The sequence below is a fragment of the Hyla sarda genome, chromosome 1 (assembly GCF_029499605.1).
Source record: "Hyla sarda isolate aHylSar1 chromosome 1, aHylSar1.hap1, whole genome shotgun sequence".
Taxonomy (NCBI): domain Eukaryota; kingdom Metazoa; phylum Chordata; class Amphibia; order Anura; family Hylidae; genus Hyla; species Hyla sarda.
In genome coordinates, this window is record NC_079189.1 from 84,798,185 (window position 1) to 84,820,672 (window position 22,488).

The 22,488-nt window shown below is 39.1% G+C and overlaps 1 protein-coding gene across 1 annotated transcript in view; it reads left to right on the top strand.

Annotated features, from left to right (window-relative positions):
* LIMCH1 (LIM and calponin homology domains 1) overlaps positions 1 to 22,488 on the top strand; it is a 357,736-nt gene that overhangs the window by 300,612 nt on the left and 34,636 nt on the right. Inside the window, exons 24-29 of the mRNA XM_056557079.1 lie at positions 2,277 to 2,305; positions 14,440 to 14,547; positions 18,551 to 18,643; positions 19,448 to 19,582; positions 21,372 to 21,484; positions 22,386 to 22,486. Coding sequence (XP_056413054.1) covers positions 2,277 to 2,305; positions 14,440 to 14,547; positions 18,551 to 18,643; positions 19,448 to 19,582; positions 21,372 to 21,484; positions 22,386 to 22,486 — 579 coding nt within the window. The remainder of the gene's footprint in view (positions 1 to 2,276; positions 2,306 to 14,439; positions 14,548 to 18,550; positions 18,644 to 19,447; positions 19,583 to 21,371; positions 21,485 to 22,385; positions 22,487 to 22,488) is intronic.

The following is a 22,488-nucleotide window of genomic DNA, read 5'->3' on the forward strand; positions in this document are numbered from 1 at the left end:
TAAACTTATCTTGACCACCTGTTGTATCTATTGATTTGCTTATAATTATTTTGGCCTCATTTAAAGGGGTACTCTGGTGGAAAATATTTTTTTTTGTGAATTACTTCTGTTTAAAAATCTTAACCTTTCCAGTACTTATCAGCTGTTGTATGCTCCAGAGAAAGTTGTGTGTTTTTTTTCCAGTCTGTGCTCTCTGCTGCCAGCTCTGTCCATGTCAGGAACTGTCCAGAGCAGGAGAGGTTTGCTATGGGGATTTGCTCCTGCTCTGGGCAGTTCCTGACACAGACAGAGGTGTCAGCAGAGAGCACTGTGGACGGACAGAAAAGCACTACACAACTTCCTCTGGAGCATACAGCAGCTGATAAGTACTAGAAGGGTTTAGATTTTTAAATAGAAGTAATATACAAATCTGTTTAACTTTGTGGCACCAGTTGATTTTTTATCCTATAAGACTGAAAGTTATGTACAGTAACTTTAAAGCAACCCATATTTCATTTAAGTTTTCCACAGTCCGATAGATGTAAGATATTCACTGGTTGATCATCTGAAGTTACAGGAAAAATAGAACAGACAGTTTTGATTTTTGTTGTCCAATACAATTGTTTTCAGAAAGATTAGCTCCGCTAAACGTGTCTGAGGAATCAGTATTCATCAATTGTTAGTCAAAAGCTCTTGTGGCCAACAATTATCAATGGGTATGGCCAACTTTACACCTCTCAAAATATGAAAAATAACTGCATTTCTTTATCTAGAGAACAGTGAACCTCTTGTGTCCTAATACCTAAACCAGTGTAATCCAGTGGTGATCAACATGACTACCTATGGGGGGGTTTCATATGGAGACCACATGTGGCTGGGCCTCAGAGGCATCACTCCCTGCTTTTCTTGGCTCTATTACCAGAAAGAGAGAACAGAGCAGCCACTAGATAATAATGCCTGTGCTATCTCTGGTAGATGATTTCAGGGGCACTCTGGAACAATATGGGACATCAGTGGTCTAACCCACAGGTACTTATATCCTTTCCCGGTAATCTTCACGACAAGGGTGTAAAACTATACAGACTTACAAACACATGCAATTCATGCAGGCTTATCACTGGTTATACATTTTTTTGAATAAAGACAAATTAAACAAAATATACTTAATTTGTTGCAAATAAAAAAAAGGCATACATGTCTTGCATTTCATTTATCATGCATTTTAGGTATGTTTTGTGCCTTGCTTGACAAGGAACATGGCTTGAAATGGAATCATGTGCCAAAATGTTAAGGATGATGTTCGGTACTTGTATTGGCAAGCTATACTTGACAGACCCCGTGCAAACATCCATCAAGGCCATAAACTAAAATGTACAGTAAGGGTAGGATCACACCATATTTTTCTGCTGTGTATTTTCCTACCCATTGAAGTCAATGGGTAGCAAAATAAGCTGCGTATTTTGCAATCCATTGAATTCAATGGGTAGGAAAATAAGCAACAGCAAATACACAGCTAATAGTCATTCCTCCTGCCAGCATTGGGTTGGTAAACTCTTGGGTTGGTAAAGCATGTACCGAATGCTGGAGCCAGCGCCAGGAGCTCGTGACGTCACAGCCCCCTCAATGCAAGTCTATCGGAGGGGGCGTGACATTCGCCACGCCCCCTCCCATAGACTTGCATCAAGGGGGCTATGATGTCACGAGCTCCTTGCGCCGGCTCCAGCGTTCGGAACAGTTTGTTCCAAACGCTGAGCAGCGGAGTACCCCTTTAAGGTGATCACAGAGATGGGTTGTTAGCTTACATTATCTGCAGACATGATCCTGCTAGTTTCAACATGCCTGTATAACATTGATTCCCAACCAGCGGCTTTCCAGGTGTTACAAAACTACAACTCCCTGTATGTCCTGACAGTTGTGAGCTTTCAGAGCATACTCGGAGTTGTAGTTTTGCAACAGCTGGCAAGCCACAAGTTTGACATCTCTGCCTTATAATGACATTAACTATTGTATATTTTTGCATTTTTAGATATGTATTGGTATTGGCAGAGCTGCTGCAGCTGTATATCACAAATGATTATTGTGTCCCCACCACATTTTAATGTACAAACTAATGTCATAATATAGTTTGAGTAAGGTTTGTCATTCCACTCTCATACCACAAAACAGGGGTGATGTAGCCATGGTTAGGCATCACTCCCTGATAAATACTCCATACCAGAGTACATGCACATTGTTAATAACCTTTTTTATGCAAGAGTTAAAAGAATAAAGTTGTTTTGTTCGCTTCTGTTTGACAGGAGAGCTGGATGTCAGTGGGACCTCAGCAGTAAGTAATTTTACTTGGCGTGTTTGTGTTGTCGGAGTGCTCAAACTTTTATTTTGCAAAACTGGAGAAGCGGCAAAATATTTCACAGTCTACCAAGCTAAGACAATAAGCAGTAACGTCACACACTATCTGCTTTATTAGGCTGTGTATGACTGATCTGTCAGCAGCTCTTTCTACTTCAGCGCTTGTTCTAATCCGCTTACTTCAGTGTAATGTTTATGGGAGCCTAACTTCCAATGTGTTCTTTCTGCTGTAGTGTCTCTAACTGCGGAGTAGACATTTTACACCTGCTTGTATGTCATATGTGTCACTTCTGTGAGCAGGCTGTAAGCACATTTCGAGGTGTGTCTTTTTTAGAGCATTTCCCCTAGATAAAAAAAAAACTTGCACATCTACAGTTATCCTCTTTTTATGTTTTATTAAAATGTAGTCTTTTTTTTGTGGCATATATATATTAGCTGCTATGGTCACCTAGCTTTCCCAGAAATGGGTATATCTGCTTAGGACTGCATAGAATTATCTAGGAAATTGACAGAACATTACAAGTCTATGGTTATTACTAATACACATAATATAATAATAAATAAAATTATTTGGGGGAGAACTTGGGAGCACAACATTTAAATAATTTGTCACAAAGCATAACTTGATGGTGCTAAAGGACCTGTGCTCAGTATAAGGAAATCAATCTGCACTTTTCCTGAATAGTAAGATAGGTGGAAACTATATTTAAAAAAAGAGTTGTGGGGGAAATAATTCAGGTTCAGAAAATGTGAACATGGGGACTGATTCTGGTTCAGAGGGTGTGAATATGAGTCTAAAGGACTGTGAAACATGTTCAGGGAGGTGTGAATATGAGGCTGAGGAGATGCGAATCTCGCACACCCTCAGCCCCATTTTGACTCCTTGAGCCTGATTTATGTCTCCTCACCTTCATATTCACACATCCAAGCCTGATTCATGCTCCTTCAGACTGATATTAACCATTTAAATCTCATCTTGACCCCGCCTAAACCTGATTATTTTTTCCCCTAATCCTCTTATTCATACCCCCAAGTCTAATTAACCACATCTTCACACCCTCCTGAACCTAACATTCACATCCCTTTTTTAAATAAAGTTCCTGCCCCCCTGACTATTTAGTAAGATATGCAGATAGACAGCCAAGATGGGGAAAAAATAAATAAATATATATATATATATAGATACAAATCAAAAAATGTTTCAGTATTTTGTAGTACCTTTTTTTATTGGACTAACAGAATTTTGTAGAGAAGCTTTCAGGATTCCTCCCTTTTTCAAGTCCAAAGTAAATCTAAGCTCACAAGCAGAAGACAGCAGGCGTGACATCATTTGAAGCCATACAGGAGAGAACTTCCTCCCTCACTCTGCTACACACAGCCCAGAGCAGTTCAGTGTGTGAAAGGAGCTGTGATTGGCTAAAGCTGCACTCCAGACTGCATTTCCTGATTTTGGACTTCTGCCAGGCCAGCAGGAGTCCAAAGTCTGTGCAAGAGATAGGGGGAAATGTGCTCAGGACAAGTAAGGAGACACCCAGTGGCAGCTTTCAAACACAAATAAAACATAGAAAACTTCATTTTCTTTAAACAAAGTACATTAGAAAGATTTTTTATTTACCATAAGGAGTGCAAAAGCAAAAATTAGTTTTAATGAGAGTGCCCATTTAAAGTTTATTATTTTTATTGTGGTCAACCCAGGCAAAAATAAAAAAAATCAGTGGATAACCCCTTTAATCAAATTTAAGCTTATTGCCCTAAGCAACCAGTTCAGCTTTTGTATTTTAAACTGCACTAGAAAATGTAATGTGAGCACCAAAGTGTACAACTATTCAGGTAACAACAGGTTTAATGGACCAGAAACTAAAGTGACTCATGTACACCAAAGGGAAGGAACCTAAATAATCGTATCCTTTCATGGTCTACATAGCATGTTGAGTTACTCTGGATTATATTACTTATCTAGAGAAAGAGCAAGAGTTAATATTAGGACAAAGCTTCATTCTCAATTTTGTAGGCTTTAGAGCTGAAATTTCCCTGTATTTTTTGCTGTGACAATTTTCATTTTAGGTCCATATTAACAAATCAGAATTTCCGAGTGGAATCTGGCAGAAAAAAATTGCTCAGAAATTCCAGTGCATCAGTCTCCCATTGCTCTCAATGGGATTCTGCTACACAGTGTACGGGGCGAAAACATCTGCTGAGGAAATCCCAATTCTGACCTCTGCCAAAATAATTCACATTTAATTTTTTTTGTCAGAATCCATTTGGAAATGCATTGCTGTCTATGGAGATGTCACATTTCCAAGCATTCCTAGTACTGGCATGTCCTGCCAGTACCTGCTGTTTGCAGGGCATACATTCCACAAATATTTTGCCATATGAACATAGCCTAAGAAGTACAGACTTTACCCCAGACATTGTACAATAATATTATGAGGTAAAATATAGCTGGAGCATATCTGCCTATCGACTGTTTTCTATAACCATCAGCAAAACTGTGAATGCAATCACAATTGGAAATTTTCCTATCCTTGGTGATGGAAATTTTGGATTTTATTAAGGACAAGATGCTAGTATTATGGCTTTAACTTCTTTTACTGAACTCAGCAGCAAATAAGTACTGTATGCATTAAAGAAAAAACTTTACAAATAAAGTGCAGTCAAACATAATATCCAGGATGCAACCTAGTATGCTGCACTAACTCAATAACCAGTCAGTTCACAGTTCACAGCTTATATAGGTAACTGTCGCCCAGGTAACTTCTTTATTCTTTGCGGTGAACTGTTAGATGAGAATATCTCATATAAAACTTGAACAAAGAATTCATAGGAGTGGAGAAACTTCAGGGAAGAGTGGAGAAAAATGACTTTCCATAAAATCCAACTAGAAATGGACCAATAATATGATTCAGATAGAGACATCATTGTTGAGCTGTTGGAATAAAGAAAAAATAGAAGTATTAGAGGGATGGGTCTAAAAGGGGGGGGGGGGGATAATACTTTCGTCTTGTCTTTAATGAAATCCAAATTTTCTGTCACCAAGGATAGGAAAATTTCCAATTTTAAGGCAAGACAAGATGCTCCTATTATGCTAGTTTAATGCTAGGCATATATAAACATAAATCATAGTAGAATCCTAGAGACATGGGATTCAGGTTTAAAATAAAAGGTTTTAAAAGTAGAATCAGAAGACCAATTGGCAGCTTTCAATAAATCAGAGAGAGAAGCACCTGATTGGAATAGTTTGGTAAAAACAGCTCCTCTGGTAGAATGAGCGCCAAATTTGGAGACATTAAATCCAGCTATATCCATGGTTTGTCTAACCCATCTAGCGAGTGCGGGTGAAGAGAAGGGAGCATGAGGTTGGCTGAAAGAAATGAGTAGGTGGGAAGAAGACGGATCTAAGGGATTCAGTTCTGGATTCATAAGAACGAAGGCAACGAACCACACACAGTTTATTGTGATGTAGAAAAGAGGGATAAAAGAATGAATGTAGATTTGTTTTGGTACGACGGAAGATAGAGAAGAGAACTCCCTGAGGAGTAAATTGTCTGTGTGATATATCAAGAGATCTGTCATCAGAAACTTGTTTAACTGAAATAAGACAGAGAAGACCTGTGAGTTTAAAGGAGAGAAGTTTTAGAGATAATAAATCATTATCATCCCAAGAAGTGAACATATTTAAAATGATATTAACATCCCAAGGGGAAGTGTATTTAAGTAGAAGAGGATGTCGGAAACGAATGCATTTAAGTAATTGACAGATTAAAGGATGTTTGCCGATGGGAATAGAGTGTATAGGGAAATGTTTGGAAGAAATTGCAGAACGATAAAGGTTAATAGTCCTATAGGCTTTACCAGCATCATAGGATGCTGAAAGGAAATTTAAGATGTGAGAGATAGATGTTCGTAAGGGATCCAAATCCCGTTGATCGCACCAAAGAATCCAAAGTCTCCAGGCCGATAGGCAAGCGGATCTGGTACCCGGGGCCCAGGCATCGGAAAGGATGTCTTTAGTCGATTGAGAAGATTTGAGGTCAGGTCTTGTTGACCTGAGATCAACCAAGCGACCAGGGGTAATTGATCGGATAGAATTAAAGGTTGACAATTCCCCTGAGGGTCCAGAAGAACATTCGTGAAGGATGGAAGAATTTGTGGAAAATCTATGAGAAGATGTAAGATTTGAGGAAACCATGACTGGGCTGGCCAAAAAGGGGTAATTAGAACCATTGTGGCTTTCTGAGTTGAGGTTTGGAAGAGCACCCGAGGAATGAGGTTGAAAAGGGGAAAGGTGTAAAGTATCTTCTGAGGCCAGAACTGAAGGAAGGCGTCTGCATCCAAAGCCTCTGGATCTGGACGCCAACTGAAGAAATGAGGAAGTTGAGTGTTGAGACGGGAAGCGAATAGGTCAATATGAAGAGGGCCCCATAATGTATTGATCATTTGAAAAATTGGAGGATGGAGTTTCCAATCGCTGGCATCCGTCAGGTAGCGGGAGTAACAAACCGCTATAGAGTTGGAAATTCCTGGGAGGTATTCTGCCTTCAGGACAATTTTCCTGTCCAGACAAAAAAGACAGAAATCCTTGACAAAATCTGTAAGAATTTTGGAAGTCGTACCTCCCAAATGATTGATGTATTGGACAGCGGATATGTTGTCCATGCGAAGGAGGATACAACAATGGGAGGAATTTTTTTGCAAAACTCTTTAAGGCGAAAAATCACGCTAAAAGTTCTGCGCAATTTATGTGAAGAAGGGATTCTGTAGGAGACTATTTCCCTCCGGTAGAAAGGGGACCACAATGAGCACCCCAGCCGATGAGACTCGCGTCTGATTGTATAATGATATCTGGATTCGGATGAAATATTGTTTTTCCATTCCAAGACTCTATGTGAGAAAGCCCCCAAAGAAGTTCCTCTTTGGCTTCGGAAGAGAGACAAATCTCATCTGAATAACAAAGACCCTCTCTTAAATGGTGGATCTTCAATCGTTGGAGAGCTCTGTAGTGAAGAGGAGCAGAAAAAATGGCCTGAATGGAGGCTGCAAGAAGACCCACAATTCGACCTATTGTTCTCAGAGAGATCAGATCTTTGTGGAGAATTTGACAAATTTCCTTCCGAATGGTTTTCAATTTCCTGGGAGGACGGCTCAGAGTGGTCAATTTAGTATTGATCTTAAAGCCCAGAAATCCAGTTCTTGAGACGGGATGGGAACTAATTTTTTGAAATTGATGAAAAAACCCAGGTAAGTCAGGAGGGATAAAGTCCAATCCATGTGAAGCAAAAGAAGATCTTTTGAATGTGCCATAAGAAGAATGTCGTTGAGGTAGATTATAAGGCGAACCCCGCAACTTCGGAGGGAAGCAATTACTGGCTTCAGAAGTTTTGTGAAGCACCAAGGGGCTGAAGAGAGACCGAATGGGGGGCAAGTGAATTGCCATTGTTGATTTTTCCAAAGAAATTGGAGGAAGCTTTGGGATGAAGGATGAATCGGGACCGTAAGATAAGCATCTTTTAAGTCTATTTTGAATAACCAATGGTCTTTTAATAAAATGTCCCTTAGAAGATGTATGCCTTCCATTTTGAAGTGGCGATAAACTACTAATTGTTGAGGATTCTTAAGTTGATTACAGGTCTGTGACCTCCAACTTTCTTTTTGACCAAGAAAAGATTGCTCAGGAATCCTGTTGATTGCATAGGTACAGGGATAATTGCCTTCTTTGAAAGAAGGTCTTTTACTTCTTGGTCTATGAGATTCTTGTCTGATAGGGAAAATTGAATAGGATGAGGGGGATAGAATTGGATGGGAGAGGTAACAAATTCTATTTGGTAACCCAGGACAGTGTTTAAAATCCATGAGTCAGATGTAATCATACCCCAATTTTGGGAAAAATGTAGGAGTCTTCCGCCCAATGGAATATCTAGGGAAGAATACAAGGTTGGACTTACCTGCAGGTGGTCTGGAGCAAGGATATCCTCTCTGCCCTCAAGTGAGCCACGGCCTGCCTTTGTATGGGAAGAAAGGTGGGGGAACAGAGGAGGTCCTGCAAATTGGGGTTGTGGTGGAGTATAGGAGCCTCTAAACTGTGGTCTGAATTGGGAGGTTCGGCCGGAAAAGTGGCTCCGTCCTTTTCCGGCATTCTCAAAATTTTTGTGGAAAAAATACTTTTTTCATGTAAATTTTGGCCTTGCTCAAGGAAGAGGCCTACTTACTGATTCATTTCTCTAATTAATTTGTCCCCAAATAACATGCCTTTGGTAGGATTGGGAGGTTCAATAGAGGCGAGGTTAGTTAATTGGGGGTCTATCATCATTAATATAGAGCATTTCCGCTGGGTAGAAATTGCCGAGTTGGCATTGCCGAAGAGGCAAACAGCTCTTTGAGCCCAACCCCTAAGGGTTTCAGTGTCAACTGCTTTGTTGGTATTAGTAGCCTCTTCGGCTAGATCTAGAATTTTGGTGAGGGGTCCCAGTAAGTCCAAAAGCTTGTCCTGGCAAGCTTTGAAGCTTCTATCGACTCCCTTTTTGGGGTTTTTACCCATCTTAAATAAAAATGTTGTCAGAAGAGGGTCTTGTTCAGGCGTAGCTGCCGAGTTATGAGGCAGAGAAAGATGATGGCATTCAGCTTTTAGTTTGTTCCGTGAAGCCCTATCTAAAATTTTATTAATATGGTTAGATATTCTGGCACTTTAGGATCAGGAAGCCATTCACCAGAGTGGGGATGGCAGATTAACCCCTTAACGACGAAGGACGTATATTTACGTCCTCCGCCGGCTCCCTCGATATGCCGCGGGGTCATATCGGGTCGGTCCCAGGGGCTATCAATGGCCGGGACACGCGGCTAATACAGGACATCACCTGTATTAACCCTTCAGACGAGGCGATCAAAGCTGACCGCCGCGTCTGAAGTGAAAGTATCCCGACTGCTCAGTCGGGCTGTTCGGGACAGCCGCGGTGAAATTTCGGCGTCCCGAACAGCTTACAGGACACCGGGAGGGACCTTACCCTTACCTGTCTCCTCAGTGTCCGATCGGTGAATGACTGCTCCATGCATGAGATCCAGGCAGGAGCAGTCAAGCGCCGATAACACTGATCACAGGCGTGTTAATACACGCCAGTGATCTGTGTAAAAGAGCAGTGTGTGCAGTGTTATAGGTCCCTATGGGAGCTTTAACACTGCAAAAAAAAAAGAAAAAAAAAGTGTTAATAAAGGTCATTTACCCTTTTCCCTAATAAAAGTTTGAATCACCCCACTTTTCCCATAAAAAAATAAAACAGTGTAAATAAAAATAAACATGTGGTATCGCCGCGTATGTAAATGTCTGAACTATAAAAATATATAGTTAATTAACCCCTTAACGTAAATATACGTCCTGCGCCGTCTCCCGCGGCAATGTGTGGTATTAACCCGGCGAAAGTGAAAGTATCCCGGCTAGTCAGTCGGGCTGTTCGGGACCGCCGCGGTGAAATCACGGTGTCCCGAACAGCTTACAGGACACTGGGAGGGCCCTTACCTGCCTCCTCGGTGTCCGATCGACGAATGACTGCTCCGTGCCTGAGATCCAGGCAGGAGCAGTCAAGCGCCGATAACACTGATCACAGGCGTGTTAATACATGCCAGTGATCAGCATAGGAGATCAGTGTGTGCAGTGTTATAGGTCCCTTTGGTAAAAAAAAGTGTTAATAAAGGTCATTTAATCCCTTCCCTAATAAAAGTTTCAATCACCCCCCTTTTCCCATAAAAAAAAAAAAAAACAGTGTAAATAAAAAAAAAAAAAACATGTGGTATCACCGCGTGCGTAAATGTCCGAACTATAAAAATATATCATTAATTAAACCGCACAGTCAATGGTGTACACGTAAAAAGTTCCAAAGTCCAAAAAAAGCGTATTTTGGTCACTTTTTATACCATTAAAAAATGAATAAAAAGTGATCAAAAAGTCCAATCAAAACAAAAATCATAGCGTTAAAAACTTCAGATCACGGCGCAAAAAACGAGCCCTCATACTGCCCTGTACGTGGAAAAATAAAAAAAAGTTATAGGGGTCAGAAGAGGACATTTTTAAACGTATAAATTTTCCTGCATGTAGTTATGATTTTTTCCAGAAGTGCGACAAAATCATACCTATATAAGTAGGGTATCATTTTAACCGTATGGACCTACAGAATAATGATAAGGTGTCATTTTTACCGAAATATGCACTGCGTAGAAACGGAAGCCCCCAAAATTTACAAAATGGCGTTTTTTTCTTCGATTTTGTCGCACAATTATTTTTTTTCCGTTTCGCCGTGAATTTTTGGGTAAAATGACTGTCACTGGAAAGTAGAATTGGTGACGCAAAAAATAAGCCATAATATGGATTTTTAGGTGGAAAATTGAAAGGGTTATGATTTTTAGAAGGTAAGGAGGAAAAAACGAAAGTGCAAAAACGGAAAAACCCTGAGTCCTTAAGGGGTTAAACCACACGGTCAATGGCGTACATGTAAAAATTTCCAAAGCCAAAAAAAGCATATTTTTGGTAACTTTTTATACCATTAAAAAATTTATAAAAAGTTATCAAAAAGTCTGATCAAAACAAAAATGGTACCGATAAAAACTTCAGATCACGGCGCAAAAAATTAGCCCTGTATGTGGAAAAATAAAAAAGTTATAGGGGTCAGAAGAGGAAATTTTTAAACGTATAAATTTTCCTGCAAGTAGTTATGATTTTTTCCAGAAGTACGACAAAATTAAACCTATATAAGTAGGGTACCATTTTAACCATATGGACCTACACAATAATAAGGTGTCATTTTTACCGAAATATGCACTGCGTAAAAATGGAAGCCCCCAAAAGCTAAAAAATTGCGTTTTTTCTTCGATTTTGCTGCACAATGATTTTTTTTCCTTTTTGCCGTGAATTTTTGGGTAAAATGACTAATGCAAAGTAGAATTGGTGACGCAAAAAATAAGCCATAATATGGATTTTTTGGTGGAAAATTGAAAGGGTTATGATTTTTAAAAGGTAAGGAGGAAAAAACAAAAGTGCAAAAACTGAAAAACCCTCCGTCCTTAAGGGGTTACAGAGGGGTCGAAAAAGTGATCACCCATAATAGTGTCTTCCTGTATCACAGGGTCATCGTGGTCATCACCACTTTCCTCAGAGACGTATAATATATCCTCTACGTCCTCAATTTCTGAATCCAAGGATTCATCAGAGGAAGAGTCTCTGTAGGAGTCAGGTTTTGCCTGAAAGGCGGATTGCCGAGCCCTTATAGTCTGGATTTCCTCACGGGCTGAGGGTGAGACATATGGTGGGTTAGAATCACTAGTAGGATGAGTACATTTTTTGAGGTTTGGCAGAAGCTTGACGGACTCCTGAAGGGTTTTTTGTAACCTTAGAGGAGTAAGGGCCGTCAGATGTGTGACGTTTTTTTACATTTAGCCTTGCCTGACCTTTAAGTCCCTTGGCGAGGTCAGAGATAGATTCTTTAGGAGACGCTACTGGTCTGATGAGGTAAAGGGGGGTAAAGCCCCAGTATCTTGAGGATTAGTGCATTGCAATGCCATAGTGAATGATTTTGTAATTGACTCTTGCAGAACAGACACTGCAAACTGCACTGCAGAGTGGACCAATCTAGCTACAGAATCGTCCACCATAGATTGGAGGTGGTGCTGGGAAACAGACATGGTAGGAAAAAAAAACAAATGGTGATATATAGTAGGAGGAAAAAACATACATATATATATATATATATAGATATATATATATATATATACTGTGTAAAAAATTAATTAAGGTAAATAATAAATATATACATATATATATATATATATATATGTCTAGGGAGATATGTATATAAATAAATAGATGGTAGATGTAAATATGAGTAATTAATTAAATAATTAGATTAATTAAATAATTAGATTAATAAATAATGAATAAATAAATAATATATTAAATAAATTATGTATAGAAAACCTTTTTTTGAAATAATGGTGACAATTATAAGCAAAACCCACATGGCAGAACAGGATAAGAAATGAAATGGGGAAGACATTTTTTACTGAAAAGACAATACATATAAGGATTAGTGTTGAGCGGCATAGGCCATATTCGAATTCGCGATATTTAGTGAATATATGGACGAATATTCGTGAATTTCGAATATTCGTTATATTCTAGTTGATTTTTAAACATTGCGAATTTTCGGCAATTGCGAAAATAACTGATTGCGAAAATTACGTCGCTCGCGCGCATGCGCGCTATTACATCATGCGATAACAGAGATCGCTTCCTGGATGCTTGCCAGTGAGATCGCGATCGCGAATAAGCTAAGCGAAGGGAAGATGGTGGGAAGTAATTTCAGCGAAAGTGAGGAGAGAGTTCTGATTTGCGTAAGTATTTTCACCACTGTTTATTATATTTAACTGCATTTTAGACTAGATTAAAAGTTATGAATCATAACTTTTAATGTAGTCATGATATAAGATCACGCAGTGTTTCCCAAATGTGTTTTGAAAAAAGCAGTTGGGTCTTTTGCTTTGAAAAAAGCAGTTGGGTCTAAGGTAGTACTATGAAGCACAAAGCTCAAAGCTTAAAGGCTGGAAAAATGACAGAAGCCCTCCACTCTCAAAACCACCATGTGAATCTGCAAGCAAATACTGCTGGGAGTGATCTTATATACTGGTCGTGCCAGCAAGTTTCCATTGGTTGCTAGGGAGGTTGCTAACCTCTGACAACTGTGGTTGCAGAACTATCTTTGGCTCAGAGGCATAAGAAGGGCGTGGAAAATATTTGCGAATATTCGCAATACGAATATTCGCAATATGAATATTCGCATGCACAAACTAATCGCCTTAGATTCTCACCGCATGGTCTCTAATCATACCAGCAATGCAATTACTATAATGTGATCTGTGTTTAAACAAGTTTGGGAAAAAACGAATATTTGTAATCGCGAATATTATTCGCGATATTTTAAATATTCGCTAATTCGCGAATATGCTATATTCGCTACGAATATTTGCATTGCGAATATTCGTGAGCAACAGTAATAAGGATACTGCAGTAATACTGTAGCGCGTCCGGCTGGCTCTGACACTCTGAGGCGAATGTCAGAAGCCCGCCGACACCTGACAGGAGATCACCTCACTGTCAGGGATCAAGGACAAGCTCTCAGAGAGAGAAGATGGCGGCTGTGATGCAGCAGAATAAAAGAGAAGACAGGTGATGAAAGCAAGTGACAGAACAGAAGATAGAAGATGTCGGGGAGATCGGAGGATGCGGGGATAAGCCGGGTGACTATAATAAGATGAATATGAAAGGTAAGGTGAATTTTTTCACGATAAGGATAAAAAAGAAAAAATGTATAATATGGAGAAAATTGCAAGAATATATGGAACAAAAGGGATTATATGAGATTTAAGAGGAATGAAAATAATGGGACAATGAAAATAAAAATGTATGGGAAATAAATAGAATATTATAAAAATAAAATATATATAAATTAGTCATATCGGCATGAATAGATATACAATTAATACATTATTGAGAATAAAAATAATTTTAATAAATAGAAAATGATTAAAACTTTTTATAAGAATTTTTTTTATAGCGAGCAATATTATTCTTATCCTAGCACACTGCTGAGCAACAAAGAAGAAGGAAGTTACCTGGGCGACAGCTGATTGGTTATTGTGTTAGTGCAGCATACTAAGTTGCATCCTGGATATTATGTTTGACTGCACTTTAAATGTAAAGTTTTTTTTCTCTAATACATACAGTATTTGAGTTCAGTAAAAGAAGTTAAAAGCATAATAGGAGCGTCTTGTCTTGCCTTAAAATCTACAATACAGGCTGTATCCCATGGTTAGTGCAAGATAAGTAATACAGTGTATTTAGACTCAACTGTTCTAGTTGATTATTTTATATATAAATTATTCGACAATGCTTATAGGTATATTGTATCCTCATCTGGCTTGAAGAAGTAAAATATGTGCATATACTTGTTTTATTGCACTTTTAATAAACAGAATAAAAAAGAAAAGAAAAAAGCTTTGTAAATGATACCACCCTGTCTTGTTTTAAAGCCAAAGCTTCAGAAAAAATAGATGATTTATGTTCTTTGATAGGTCTTTCAGCCCCTTCTTAATTCCCCGAGTCGATTTTGTGCTTGGGACCCAGAAGAAGAGCGGAGACGACAAGAGCGGTGGCAGCAGGAGCAAGAAAGGTTACTTCAGGTACAAGAGGTGGAATTTTACTTATATTCGGTGCATACATAAAAGAGGTATTCCAGCCTAAACTATGTATCAACTAACAGGTCCTAGTGATTAAACCACCAACAATCTAACAACATAGGGGGGTATTTATCAATTTTGGCTGTTGACAGTTTCTTTTTACCCTTTTTTTTTCACTTTGGTTTCCGTGGACATGCACCAAATGTATCATTTGGTGCAAGTTGTTAGTAATTTTGGCTCAAATGTTGAAATCAGCTGTTCACAGCGCCTTTTACACAGAACTTACCACCACAGAGGACAGCGTATTTTACCCTGTAGAGCAGCCATTTCGGAGTCCCTCCTGCAGTATATCAGCAAGCGACGTGAGTTATTTTCTTTTGTGGGGTTTATAGCCACCATGTGAAATGGATTTTATTTTTATTTTTTTTTTTTTTTTTTACTTTAGTGCAGTGGTCTTCAACCTGTGGACCTCCAGATGTTGCAAAACTACAATTCCCAGCATGCTCAGACAGCCGTTGGCTGTCCGGGCATGCTGGGAGTTGTAGTTTTGCAACATCTGGAGGTCCGCAGGTTGGAGACCACTGCTGTAGTGCTTACCTTTCCTGAACCTGTGTGGCCATGTCCAATGCTGGCTCAACAGAGGGTGAAGGTCCCTCAGAGACAACTACGTCGCAGGATAGTATTGAGCAGCCCCGGAGGCGTCGCTGCTTTCACAAACAAAAATGTTTTATGTATTTTGACGCCTTTACATTTTCTGGCATTGGTAATTGTTTTTTTCATGTTCACAATTTTTGCGCCAAAAAAACGGGATTTGCGCCAAATGATGAATTACTGACTAACTAAAGTTAAAATCACACACAGGACCGTGTGATTTTGAGAAAGTTGTAAAAATGACAGTGGAGAAGATGCGCAAAACTTTGGTGCAAAAAGACACTGCGTCAAAGTTACGTGAAAAAAAACACATAAATCCGTTGATAAATATCCCCCATTGTCTTTTGAAAGGTGATAAATGGTTTATGCTGAAATACTACTTTAATGTTTATTAAAACTATTGGCAACCTATACAGAGGATCACCAGTAGGTAATTGGTGGGGTGCAGACACCAGCACCCCTCTTTACCAGCTGATCAGCATGGCTGTGCCTCTGAAAATAAACAATGTATGGGAGCCTGAAGCTTTGGCTACTGCAGAATAGCTACTATTGAAGTCAATGGCAGCACCACCACTACAAACAATGTATTGAGCCAAGCCTTACGACTCCCATACGTTGCTTTTTTCTGGCATTGCAGCTTTGCCGACCAGCAGGGGTGCCGGTGTTTGGAATCTCACCAATCAACTACTGATGATCCTGTGTATAGGCCATTATTCGTTTTTTGGTGGAAAAGCTCTTAGGCTCCTTTCACACTATAAAATGAATCCGTTTTAAAGATCCATTTAATGTTCCATTATGAAAACCCTTAAAATCGGCCGTTGCAAAATCCCATGCAGCCGCTACAAAATCCCATTATAGTCTATGGGATTTTTACATTATCCGTTTTAATCCGTCATAGCCCGTTATTAATAACTGACGTTATTTTGTGACAGGAGAAAGAACGGAAGAAATAGTGCATGCACTATTTCTCCCGTCACAAAATAACGTCCATTATTAACAACGGGCTATGACAGGTTAAAACGGATAATGTAAAAATCCCATAGATTATAATGGGATTTTGTAACAGCCGTATGGGATTTTGTAACGGCCAATTTTGAGGGTTTTCATAATGGAACATTAAATGGATCTTTAAAACGGATGAATTTTATAGTGTGAAAGCAGTCTACAGGAGCCTAGAGATACAACATTATCATTTAACATCTAACATTTAATGCTCCGCAATAGATTTTTAGGGCAGTACTGTCAAATAAATAGCTCCAAATTTCTAGAGTGCTGCTACCTTCATCTGAAGCCAAGGGCAACATTCAACTTGCAATATAGGAACACCAGACAGTACCAATACTGTTCCCTAATATACAGTTCATTTATATTAGGGGGGAAAAAGATGGAAAAAGAACGGTGTATCATAAGTACGTGGAAGCAATGCTTTTCTGCCTTGAAGATGTCCAGCATCAAAACTGATATTTCCTGTGACAAGCTCACTTAGGAAACATTAGGGTTAATTTGCTGACAAGGAATTCTTAAAGGGGTTATCCAGGGAAAAACTTTTTTTATATATATATATATATATCAACTGGCTCCAAAAAGTTAAACAGATTTGTAAATTACTTCTATTAAAAAATCTTAATCCTTTCAGTACTTATGAGCTTCTGAAGTTTAGGTTGTTCTTTTCTGTCTAAGTAATCTCTGATGACACGTGTCTCGGGAACCACCGAGACACGTGTCAGAAGAGGTTTGCTATGGGAATTTGCTTCTAAACTGGGCGGTTCCTGAGACACATATCATCAGAGATTACTTAGACAGAAAAGAACAACCCTAACTTCAGAAGCTCATAAGAACTGAAAGGATTAATATTTTTTAATAGAAGTAATTTACAAATCTGTTTAACTTTCTGGAGCCAGTTGATATATATAAAAAAGTTTTTTCCTTGAATACCCCTTTAAGATGACCAAGAATCTACATAGAGCTGTGTGGATTTTATTGAAGAATAAGAAACCAACAACAGTTTTGAACTTCACAGTTGCAGATTATACAATACTTGTGGATTTAGATTTTTCAATAACAATTACAACAAATCCAGAAACAATATAAAACAGAAATTGACTTGCTGAGGAAAGATGAATCAACATCGCAGGTCAATTTTCATGTGAAAAATTTCCACAGCATGTGAAGATTTGTTAAGTTGCATTCACTTGCTTGATACTGTATTCTGCAGATTTTTGTGGCACAGATGTACAGGAGAAAGTCACAGAATGTTTTCTCCTTGTGTCTTTTTTGGCCAAGTCTTGTACTGAACAAATAAAAAAAAATAAAAGCACACATTATTTAGACCCAATGCTGTTTTACTTTTTGCTCTCGATAGAAGACATGTTTCTAGAAAATTGGGTGTGTATAAATGTAAATCTTTATAGTTCAGCTTACCTGAAGCCTTTTAAGATTTATGTAACCCCAAAGAAGAAAGAAAGCGGAGCGCTCACCGTGAAAAGGTCACCGGGAACATTTACTTCATGGGCCTTGTCGGTCTAGGCAGGGAGGCGTCCGGTGATTCCGGAGGGAGTTCAGACGTCGGGCCACGGACTGTATCACGCCCCTAGGTGCTTGATGAAGCACCTAGGGTCGTGATACAGTCCGTGGCCCGACGTCTGAACTCCCTCCGGATTCACCAGATGCCTCCCTGCCTGGACCGACAAGGCCCATGAAGTAAATGTTCCCGGTGACCTGTATGCAATTTTCACGGTGAGCGCTCCGCTTTCTTTCTTCTTTGGTGTTACATAAATGCTGTCTTTTTTTCGCCATATAGCGCCACCTGTTATTGCTACCTGGATGCACCTGGATCCATTCATTAGCTGTGGAGTTTGTTATACTGTGTAGGGAGTCACGCTGGTGCCAGCAATTTGTCTCTTTGGAGTTTGGTGATATTATGGCCTTGTAAGATTTAGTTCTAACTGCATGTTTTATAACTCTGAAAGTAGACAGAAAGGGGTTTGTAACCTTTACCTGTTCATTGGGGGGGGGGGGGGGGGCATGGCCATCAAGATCAATGGAGAGCTTATGGATATAGTCTGGCTTCTGGGATTAGAGGAAAAGGGAATGAACCATTAAAGGGGTTGTCCCAAGAATTTAAGCGGGGAAGAGAAAACACATTATCAGGAAGAAGGAAGTAGCTGTGAGGACTAGGAGTGTCGACACAACAGCTTTGGGAGAGGTGAGTATAGGTTGTCTTTTATTTTTAACCCCACCATATATATGTTCAATATAAATTCCCAGACAACCTCTAACTGGATCTATGAAATATGTATGTAACCGTCACTGCCTGTGATCTTATGTACTGTATATGTCTATGAATTCACAACAGGAAAGGTACCAAAAAGAACAAGAGAAATTAAAGGAGGAGTGGGAGAAGGCTCAGAAGGAGGTGGAAGAAGAGGAACGTAAATATTATGAGGAGGTATTTATTGGTTGCACTGATATGTACATAAATGTATATATATTAAAGTGGTCTCTTCTGACCAGCCTGTGTCAGAAAATAATGAATCCTTCATGAAATAACAGTTCCGAAGCTTCTTTGTTGTCATGTTTTTCTGTTATTCCTCTTGGCCCTTTGAGGAGGGGATAAACCCAGGAGGAAAGTATATTCAAAAGAAAAAAACTACCACAGGAGGACATAGCTTTATATTAATGGGTAAGTAGTTGTCAGCAATAAAATGGGTGATGGTGCAATCCACTCTCAGACAGTAATATGGAATAAAATTCTTCTTTATTAAGCTACAAGTATGTAGCTTAATAAAGAATAATTTTATTACATATTACTGTCTGAGAATGGGTTGTTCCATCACCCATTTTTTGCTGATGACTACTTACCCATTGGAATCTTCAGCTATGGACCTCCTCCATGCTGACATCGGGAAGGTTGCACCACATATCTCTACTCATGCTTTCAATCAGATCCCTTCTTTCATTTTCAGAGGCCTTTAAAAAAAAAAAATAATAATAATAATAATAATAATAAAGAAAGAAGCAATCTGGTTGTTATGGGCAACTCAGCAACTTTTCCTCTAGACAGGTTTTGATAAATCTCCCCCTATGTTATCAGTAGCAATGCTCTGTTTGTTTCTCTTTTGGTTTACTTTATTAGAATAGGCCTGGCGTTTCTGTGGTAGCTATTCTTATTTAAATTTACAGCAAATAAATTTTTCTTAGTGAGTATAATGAGCATTTCTGATGAAATAACCTACAATGTATGTGCCCGTAGGAAAGGAAGATCATAGAAGACACAGTGTTACCATTGACCGTGTCACCAGTCAACAGTATCCATCATAGTTTATCTGAAACAAATGGAACTTCGGTCTCCAACCACAGTGAACCAGGGCCAGGTGTTCAAGAAGAGGTATGTTCTTTCTACAGGTATACAACCATATAGTTGTGGCAAACCATGTGCATCTTATGGAGTTCCACTTTAAAGGGGTTTTCTCAGATTATAATCACCTATCCTGTCTGAAACCCCCTCCATGACATCCATATCAGTGTCTAAAACCCTATTTAAAGGAGTACGCTGCTGCTCACCGTTTGGAACAAACTGTGCCGAACGCTGGCGCCGGGAGCTTGTGATGTCATAGCCCTGTCATGATGTCACTCCCCCTCAATGCAAGTCTATGGGACAGGGCGTGACGGCCGTCACGCCCCCTCCCTTAGACTTGCATTGAGGGGGCTGGGCTATGACGTCACAAGCTGCCTGCTCCAGCGTTTGGAACAGTTTGTTCCAAACGCTGAACAGCGGAGTACTCCTTTAAGTCTGTATGGCCTATCAATGTCAACTATGATAAAAAGGTCTGGTTTACCCTGTTGTAAACTATACTTTCACAAGATGCCCAACATTTTATGAATATCTATAAATATTTTTTATAGAAAATAAATAAAAGTAATCTTTTTACATAATTGTTTTTATTGTTCTAGGTTCTAATACTTGCCTGAAACATATTAGGTTAGGGTTGGTATGTTATAAAATGTTTTTTTTTATATTCCATAAACATCTTTGAATTGTGTATGAAGTAATAGAATAATAGTTATATATATATTTATGTGTGTAGCTATCACATAATTCTTTTAATAATAGTAATCTTTATTTATATGGCAGCCAACATACTCAGCAGCACTTTATAGTGATCAAAACAAACAAAGCAAACAAAAAGTAATGTATGTATTTTCGATCTGGCACAATTATGCCGCATTGTCTATACGTCCAGTGCTGTGTCATCTTTCAACCTATGAACACCGAATGGGATGCTGGGTGCAACTGGTACATAATGCTTCATTTAGAGTACCCGTTTGGACAGACCAAACCTGACCATTTATATTATTGCCATCGGTTTTGAACCAAATTCTTGTTGACATACCATCAATAAATACAAATAAATACAATGATCAGCAATAAAAAGGTACATAGGACTTAAAATTTGAAAACATAACAATCCCACCCATCGAAGTGATCACTGCATGCATAGAGGTTTATTATATCTGCAACTGACCCAGTGTGCCCTTCAGATGCTCCTTACACTACTATCTGTTTTGTATTAAAAACCATTGCTCTATGTTCTAACTTCTTGGTAGTTTGTTGCAGCATAAAGCATAAGCGAGGGCCTAAAGTGTTAAGTGAATTATATTTGGTGGTAATATATACTTTTTGAAAAAATATCAAGACAATTAAAGCCCCCAAACACATTAGAAAGTCATTTGAACCTGCCCATTTTGGTGTTCTTGACTGCCTGTCTAATGTGTATTGGGGACTCCCAACTGTCCCCTGACAGATGATGTTGGGGGGAAGAGAAGAATCTTTTAACAGCTTACCCCTCCACTCTTCATTGAGAACACCTGAATAATCAATGAATCATTAGTATCGATGGACTGGGAGATATGTATTGGCACCCTAAAGGTCTATTCACACAGCTTGTGGAATTCTGCCTCAAATTAAAGCCCATAGACTTCTATGGGATTCCGCACTCACGTTCACACTTCTGAATTTCCGCTTGCAGAATTCTGCTAGCGGAAATTCATAAGTGTGAATGGAAGTGTGGAATCCCATAGAAGTCTATGGGCTTTAATTTGAGGTGGAAATTCTGCCGTGTGAATAGACCCTAAGATATGAACAACTAATTGAATGTTATCTTTTTGTTTTCTAGCCCTTGAGAGAAGACAGAAATCATCTAATGGACAATTCATACTTACAAACCCAGTTATTGAACAAAGAAGGAGCCAATCATATAGCATATGAGGATCAAACAAAAAGGAATGGGTATGTCTTTAAATGGAGGCATGAAAGGGCAGTTAGCGGGTGGATATATGTCCATACACCTTCGATAGCTGCCGGCTGAACGTTCTTTCCACTGACCACTATCTCGTCAAATCCCTCCATACATTCTCTCTCCTTTGACAGCAGTTTGTCTGCCTGAGAACAAAAGGCTTGAGCAGTGGACATCCAACATGTCCAACTCTTCTGTCCCCTTACTTCACCTGTAGAGGAAGAGTTAGGTGGCCACCATACACATTAAATGGTTATCCACGTCGTGATAAAATTGTCAGATTTGGCAACTTTTCTGTAATGTGTATTGAGGCTTTAAGGCCTCATGCACACTGTTGTATCACAAATTCATATTGTACAGATTGATAATACTACACTCACCTTATATTGGCCCATTCTGTATATTTATGTTCTTATTATTATGGAAATATATTCCTATATATTAATTGCTACTAGGGGAGAATACCTTGCCTCATAGAGACTTCATACAGCAACATTTAGAGTACCTAGGGATCCTTATTATGAACTGGAGGGATTCTGTATGCTGTCATATAGAGTTTGTGCATGCAGCAATGGACACTGCACCACACCGGTGCAGAGGAAGTGTGGTGCAGTTGCCCATAACAACCAATTATATTGCTTCTTAATTTTTAAAGAGGCCTGTGAAAAATGAAAGGAGTGATCTGATTGGTTGCTATGGGCAACTCTTCCTCTACACAGGTTTTGATAAATCTCCCCCTAAATATAGTGTTACAGTTTAACAGTAAGCCATGTGTGAACGATGTAGCGTCCCTTCATAATATATTCTGATAATATTTTCTTGCTTCTTATTGAATTTTGGATTGTTTCAGAATTGTTACTTTTGCTATTAACTTTTCCTGTCTGCCATTTTTAGCAGTACTGAAATAGAAGAGAACAAGGCTACATCAGTAAAGGAAATGGACCAAAAGCCTGGACAGCAGCACAATGCTCCTACCAAACTACACCTTCAGTTAGGT